General features: G+C 54.0%; 1 protein-coding gene across 1 annotated transcript in view; it reads right to left on the bottom strand.

Annotated features, from left to right (window-relative positions):
- The window catches only part of LOC115291301 (zinc finger protein 621-like), a 25,113-nt gene that overhangs the window by 8,034 nt on the left and 10,034 nt on the right, over positions 1 to 7,045 (bottom strand). Inside the window, exons 3-5 of the mRNA XM_029938786.1 lie at positions 3,049 to 3,175; positions 2,372 to 2,479; positions 6 to 973 (exon numbers count right to left, since the gene is read on the bottom strand). Of these exons, the coding sequence (XP_029794646.1) occupies positions 6 to 973; positions 2,372 to 2,479; positions 3,049 to 3,175 (1,203 nt within the window). The remainder of the gene's footprint in view (positions 1 to 5; positions 974 to 2,371; positions 2,480 to 3,048; positions 3,176 to 7,045) is intronic.

The raw sequence follows: 7,045 nt of genomic DNA, 5'->3' as shown, positions 1-7,045 counted from the left end.
CGCACTATTTGGACAGGTGAAGAAGGCATTCCAGATGCGGGCAGCAGCATGAACAAAGGCCCGGGGGTAGGAAGGAGCACGGCGTGCGGAAAGGTCAGCGAAGGCACGGCCACGGCTGGGGCCGAGCACGGGCCCTGGACAGGAACAGCCGGTAGGGCCGGAGCGGGGCCCTGGGGACCCTTCGGGGGGTGCCCAAAAACCTCGAGGGGCTTCTTCTCCACAGGGTGCAGTTTCTGGTGCTGAACAAAGCTGCCGTACCATTTGAAGGCCTTCCCGCACACCTTGCACTCATAGGGCTTCTCCCCGGTGTGCACCCGCTGGTGCTGGATGGAGGCGACCTTCTGCGTGAACGCCTTGCCGCACTGCTGACACCGGAAGGGCTTCTCCCCGGTGTGAGTCCGCTGGTGCACGAGGAAGAGCGACCTGCAGCCGAAGGCCTTGCAGCACTCCCGGCAGCGGTACAGCTTCTCGCCCGTGTGCAGCCGCCGGTGCTGCAGGTGCGCGGCGCTCCGGCGGAAGGCCTTCCCGCACTCCTGACACGCGAACGGCTTCTCGCCCGTGTGGATCCTCTGGTGCTGCGTCAGGGCCGTGTTGGAACTCAGGCCCTTGCCGCACTGCTTGCATTCGTAGGGCCCCTCTCCGGTGTGATTCTTCTCGTGCACGATGCAGTCGTAGCTCGACTTGAAGGCTTTGCCGCACGCCTTACATTTGAAGGGCTTCTCGCCGCTGTGACTCATCTGGTGCCGAATCAGCTTCGAGTTGTACCTGAAGATCTTCCCACACTCTTTGCACTCGTAGAACTTCATTCCCCCACGAAGGATCAGATTCGGGTTCAGGCTGAACGTGTGCCATGTCGCCTCGCTTTTAAAGTCAAAGTGCTGGGGAACGTTTGTGAGATGTCCTCCAGCCTCGGCCTCTGCGGCGCCTTCCCGCTTCCCGGCCGGCTCCTCGGTCTCCATCCAGGACGCACCGCCTGCCCAAGAAACCGCAGGTGCTCCTGGTTACCCCGGCTCCCCGAGTCCTCTGGCAGAGTGTGGTTTTGGCACAAGCACCCAGCCAGGAGGACGAGAGGGAAAAAGGAAAATGATAATGTGCAGCTGGAGAAGCGACAGCCCCGGAAACAGACCAGGAGGGGCCTCCTGTGAGGAAGGCTGGGAAGTGGACTTGAGGCAGGCGGAAGGGCTTCCAGAATGGACGGGAAGAAGGCAGAAGGGGGGAAAAGAAAGGAAATGGAATGAGAAAGATACAGGAGATGAGCAAGAAATGGAAATGTTTCCAAAGAGAAAGGGAGAGAGGGAGAGAGGGAGAGATCCCGAGGAGAGAAGGAAGTCAGCGCTCCCAGGAAGAAGAGGCGGCGGCTCCGCCAGACCATAAGGTCAGCAGGCTGCAGACCAAACTCAAACTCCCTGGAGCTCAACGGCCCACCTGAAGTCAGGAAGCCATCCTAAATTCCAAATAAATGGCCCAGTGATTCTTAAATATTCCACATAATAGACTGGGACTTTCTTTCAGAAAGTCGCTGGGACACAAACTGCACTGGAAAGCTGTGGGCCACAGGGTCATTTCAGCTAAAAGAACCGCTGCTTACAAAATCACAGCACAGGTGACGAGGCCTGGAAACCTGCTTCCAAAAAAAAGAAAATCCAAGTCACAGAACTCCCAGGCCCAGCGAGCGGTCTTGGGTAAATTTTAGTCTGTATGTGTTGGGTGTGCAAGTGTTGTGTGTGTGTGTGTTGGTGTGTGTTGGGCTCAGTGGTGCAGGTCTCTACAGCTGCATGTGACACAAATACAGTGCAGACCTAACGATCGATCGGTCGTGACCTACAGAAACTACAGGTGATTTACACACTAAAAAAGAAAGTGAGAGGCCTTTCACTGCCAAAGGCCTAATAGCAGAGGTCACAGCTGTGGCACAAATAACTCAGTTTGACCCACAGAACCATACTTTCCTTCAAGTATGGCTGAAATCCACTTCACGGCCTAAAACTGGCATACACTTAAGTGTCTCCGCTGGCACAGGAGAAAAGGAGTGGCTGAGGCGGCGCTGGGTCATGGCTTTTCTGTGGCAGGGCATGGGCCGCGGGTTCCCAGGGACGGCCTCCCCCGCTCGGGGCTGCAACCGGGCAGGGGTCCGAGAGCGTGTTCAGTTGTGCCTTATGAAGAACGGGGGCGCCTCGTACTCTGCTGCGGGAGAACCATAAACTGGGAAGGCAGAGGCGCCTGGCTGGCTCCGTCAGCGGAGCCTCGGACTCTCGATCCCAGGGTCATGAGTTCGAGCCCCACGCTGGGTGTGGAGCCTACTTAAAACAAATAAGACGTATAAAATGAGCGGGGAAGGCAAACCCAGAAACCGCCAGGCTGTCTTACTCACCTGGACGGAGGCCTCTCAGAACCTCCGCTTGCCAGGGGTCCGGGCCCCATGCCGCGTCCCCTCTCTCCAGCCGGGAGACCAGAGGGGGTTTGGGGAATGGAAATGCTACTGCCAAGAGAAAAAGGAAAAACAAGTTGAAAGCTGAGGGGAGCCTTCCAGAGCTTTCCTGAGATCTCTCGTGGCCCACCCCACAACAGGCTGAGGGGGGCAGGGGAGCGAGGATGACATGCCCAGGAAACCACGTGAGCCCCCCAGGGCTTCCGGGGAAGGGCTCCACGCTGCATTCCGAGGGACGGCCGCAGAGACGGCAGCTGTCCTCAGGATGAAACGGCAACCTCGCCCCGACCTAAAGCACAGGATGCCCTCAGGAAGAACACAGGTCCCGATATCCTGGGAGACTCCCCCCACAGGCAGAAATCCAGCACCCCTGGAACAGGCAGCACGGAGGAACAAAGGGCACACCTGGGCCCCAGGAAGAGTCCCTCTGCTCAGGCCCGGAACCGCACCCCACCCCGGGTGGCAGGGAAGTCTGATTTTAAAACCTGAGGGGACCAGGTGCTCCCTCCCCGCACATCTGCAGAGGCTCGTGATGGCAGAATCAATCCCTGGAGTTCAAGGTCCAAACCATCAGAGGAGGACGTGAGAATGTCACCAAGGACCACGGAGAGGGGTCTTACCCAGGGAAGCCACGTTGGTATAATTCTCCAGCATCACCTCCCGGTACAAGGCCCTCTGCGCAAGGTCCAGGATGGCCCACTGATTCCGGGTGAAGTACACGGCCACATCCTCGAAGGTCACGGGCTCCTGAAATGACAGGCCCCTGCTCAAGCCCTGTGTGAGGGTCCAGAGGGGCCTGGGCTGCAGGCAGGGGGTGGGCCTCCCATGGTCTGCAACTCTGAGCCTCACGGAAGGTCTGCTCTGCCGAGAAGAGCAGCACCCGGTACCCCGCTGGGGCAAGGCCTCGGTCACTGTTCCCACTTCCAAACGGGGAACACCCTCCCCTGTGCGTGGCTGAGGCCCCAAACTGTCACCCCGACCTCACAGCCTGGCAGCGGGGGCTCCCCGCCTGCTTACCGCATCCACCCCCATGTTCCTGACTGTCCCTCTGATGCCTCCCACCCTCTCTCTGGTAGCAGCCTTGCCTGGGGACAGCACCAGGGCCAGGGAGAAGGGAAGGAACTCTGATTGCTTTTGGAGGAAGCAGGAAGAAATGCCTCCCACAGGTAAACGCCGGCCCTCTTGCTGTTTGTGGCCACTCTAAACCAGGTCGTTATGAGGGTGTCCTTTTTTATTTTTTAACATTTATTTTTGAGAGAGAGACACACAGAGTATGAGCAAGGGAGGGTCAGAGAGAGGCGGAGACACACAGAATCCAAAGCAGGCTCCAAGCTCTGAGCTGTCAGCACAGAGCCGGACACGGGGCTCGAACCCACGAACCATGAGATCATGCCCTGAGCTGAAGTCAGGATGTTTAACCAACTGAACCACCTGAGGGTGTCCTTTTAAAACAGCCAGAACGAGGGAACTTGGTTCAAAAGAAGACACTGAAAGAAGAACAAATGTGGACACTTCAAAGCGAGAGCTGGCCTTCAAACTGGGTGATTACAAGGTCCAAAGGGCCCCCAAAATCCGAGCCAGAAATGCCCACACTAGGCAGAGCCATGGTGTCCTGACTGCAGTCCCTGCTTTGCCAAAGCGGGAGGGCCGCCGAGGACAGCAAGTCCAGGCCCGCTGGGGACGGAAGTTCACCTCCACTTACAGCAGGTCAAACCGCACCTCCTAACGCCCCCAAGGGCTGGCCCCACAACGGGCACCACCAACCTCTTCCTCCCCCACTGTCCTCCCCAGCTCCTAGCAAATATCCCCAGCGTTCCAGAATATGGGGAAAAAATGCCAATACCTACAGGAAAACGTACTGCTCTAAGGCAGCTGGCTTGCAGACGTGCTTCTTCCTTCTGTGCACGGTGCCGGCATACCTCACCTTCTTTTTCTCCACTGCCTTTTGCATGACAAACTATACTGTTCATGATCCAGCGGAACCTGGGGTCCACAGGGCAAGGACTCGGTTCTGTTCGTCACTGGCCTGCTACCACGCAGCACAGTGCCTGGCGGACACCGGATGCTTAATGTGGATTTGCTAAAAGAATTTCAAAAGTGGTTTGACCATAAATAAAATTTGTTCAACTTATGAAGAAGGTCAGGAAACACCAGCAAATACCACCAGTAAAATGCCAGAGCATATCCACTAGAGTTGATGGCTGATACCTTACCATGAGCTGAGGTTTTACTTTCTGCAGAAGAAGTAACTATCTACCTAAAAATATCCAAGAGCCAAGGGGATAAATGGAAAATATTTAATTTTTTTAATGTTTGTTTTTGATACTGGGGAGAGACAGACAGACACAGTGCAAGTGAGGGAGGAACAGAGAAAGAGGGAGACACAGAATTGGAAGCAGGCTCCAGGCTCTGAGCTGTCAGCACAGAGCCCGACGCGGGGCTCGACCCACAAACTCTGAGATCATGACCTCAGCCAAAGTAGGATGCTTAATTGACTGAGCCACCGACGCACTCCAAAAAATGGAAAATATTTAGAACTGACAAAATAACTCATGAAGTTAGCTATATATAAGATAAGTAAGCCAGAATCACTAGTTTTCCTAAATATAATTAGAAGATACAATGGTGGGCAGCTGGCTGGCTCAGTCAGCAGAGCATGCAACGCTTGATCTCAGGGTTGTGAGTTCAAGCCCCATGATGAATGTAGAAAATACATAAAAATTAAATCCTTGGAGGAGGAGCCAAGATGGTGGAGAGGAAAGGAGCTCTGTAAACTCCGTCTGCCTCATCTATCAAACTGAGAAGGACATTACTCTCATCTGCAAGAGCGGAAGGAGAAAATACGGACTCCAGAAAGAAGAGAACCTCAAAGATACCTGAGTGAGTGATCGCACCAACTGGGGAGACTGGAAAACGGGCCAGCCCGAGATGGGCAGGGGAGGTGGGAGCCCCAGCCCAACGCGGGGCAAGCACGCAGAGCTGGAGAGACAAAGGGAAGACACAGAGAGACTGAACACGCTCATAGTACTGTCTCTGGGGAAGAGGTAAAGAACGTTTAACCGCGCTTGGAGAGAGAAGCTCACTCCATAGATAACTGCTGGGTAGCCTAAATCCCAAACCCAGGTGGCACAAGGGAAGGAACAGCTTCCAGCCCTGCGCCATCTTGGCGGGGGGTCAGCGACCACAGCAGCGGCACCAGGGGTGCTCACTTCGACCTCGGCTGCGGGAGTGGGAGCACGCACCTCATTTCCACGGCGCATCTCGCCCCCAGCATTGGCCGTGAGAATCCCAAATCCCGGGTGCCAACAGGGAAAAAATAGCCCCCACCCCTGCATGATCCCGGCAGGGAGTTGGCGGTGGTGGAGACCTGGGCATGCGCTCAGGCTGCAGGAGCTCCCAGCTCATTTCCGGCAGCGCCCGTTGCCTCATGCAGCAGCAGCACAAATCCCAGCTGGCGCCAAGAGAAACTCATCCCACCCCCAACGTGATCCCGATCCCAACTCGGGGCTGGGAATCTGCAGTTGTGTCTGTGACAGCATGAACTTCAGCTCCTGTGCGCACCTTGCCTCAGGCGGGGACAGCCGAAATCCCTGTCTGAGCAAAGACAAACTGATCCCTCCCCCTAAGAAGCCAGCCACCAAAGCAAGTACACCTCATCTGTGGTAGCATAAAAGTGCACGGACTAGAACTTTGAACGAAGGCGGGCCTGGAAAATACAACTTGGCTCAACTGTGGCAAAGGAGATCGGATTCATTAGAGTGGCCTACAATGCATAGTTCCAACTGAGCTTGGCATGCCGCCATTCTACTCTCTGCAGACACCAAGGCAGAGCCTCTGAGAGCAGCCTCCAAGACCTACCACACCAAACCACACCTATCCACAAGAGGGAGCTGTTGGGGTTATTTTCTTTTTTTTTTCCTTTTTCTTTTTTTCTTTTCTGTGTACTTATTTTTTATTATTACTATCTTTTTTACTTAAATTTTTTAAAATTTTTACTCCTTATTTTCCTTTCTCCTCTCCCTTTTTTTACCTTCTTGCAATCCAGATATATTCTCCTGTATCTCATCCTTACCTCTCCCTGCAACTGGTCACACACTTAGAATGTCCATTGTCCTTTGTTGTCTCTGACTCCCCTTATTTATTTTTCTTGTATTGTCTCTTTCCTCTCCATTTTCCTTCTTTTCATTCCCCCTTTTAATGTGTTTGTTTGTTTGATTTGTCTGTGCGTTTGTGTGCTTCTGTTCCCTCTGTGTTTGTCTGTCTGTTTTCCTTCTTAGGGCTACACCATGAAACAAGCCAAAGTGTGCATGACGGCCAGTCCCAAATATTGCTGACTAGGGAAATAAAATATTCAAAGACACAACAAGAGAAACTGAGAGACACCATTAAAAGAATATTTCCTGAAACGTCAGGGCCTGGACAGTCAATAAGCCTCCTTTAACAGAACAATATTAACAGGTGGACAGTGCACAACGAGCTTTTTAAAGCTGACAAGAGACAGAAAACTAGCAAAAATGACAAAACGAAGGAACTCTCCCCTGAAGAACCTCCAGGAAGAAGTCACAGCCACAGAACTGCTCAAGGCAGATCTAGACAACATACCGGATCAAGAATTTA

This window comes from Suricata suricatta, chromosome 5 (genome assembly GCF_006229205.1).
Source record: "Suricata suricatta isolate VVHF042 chromosome 5, meerkat_22Aug2017_6uvM2_HiC, whole genome shotgun sequence".
NCBI classification, from domain to species: domain Eukaryota; kingdom Metazoa; phylum Chordata; class Mammalia; order Carnivora; family Herpestidae; genus Suricata; species Suricata suricatta.
The sequence above is the reverse complement of the archived record's forward strand: the minus strand, read 5'-3'. Positions and strand labels throughout refer to the sequence as shown.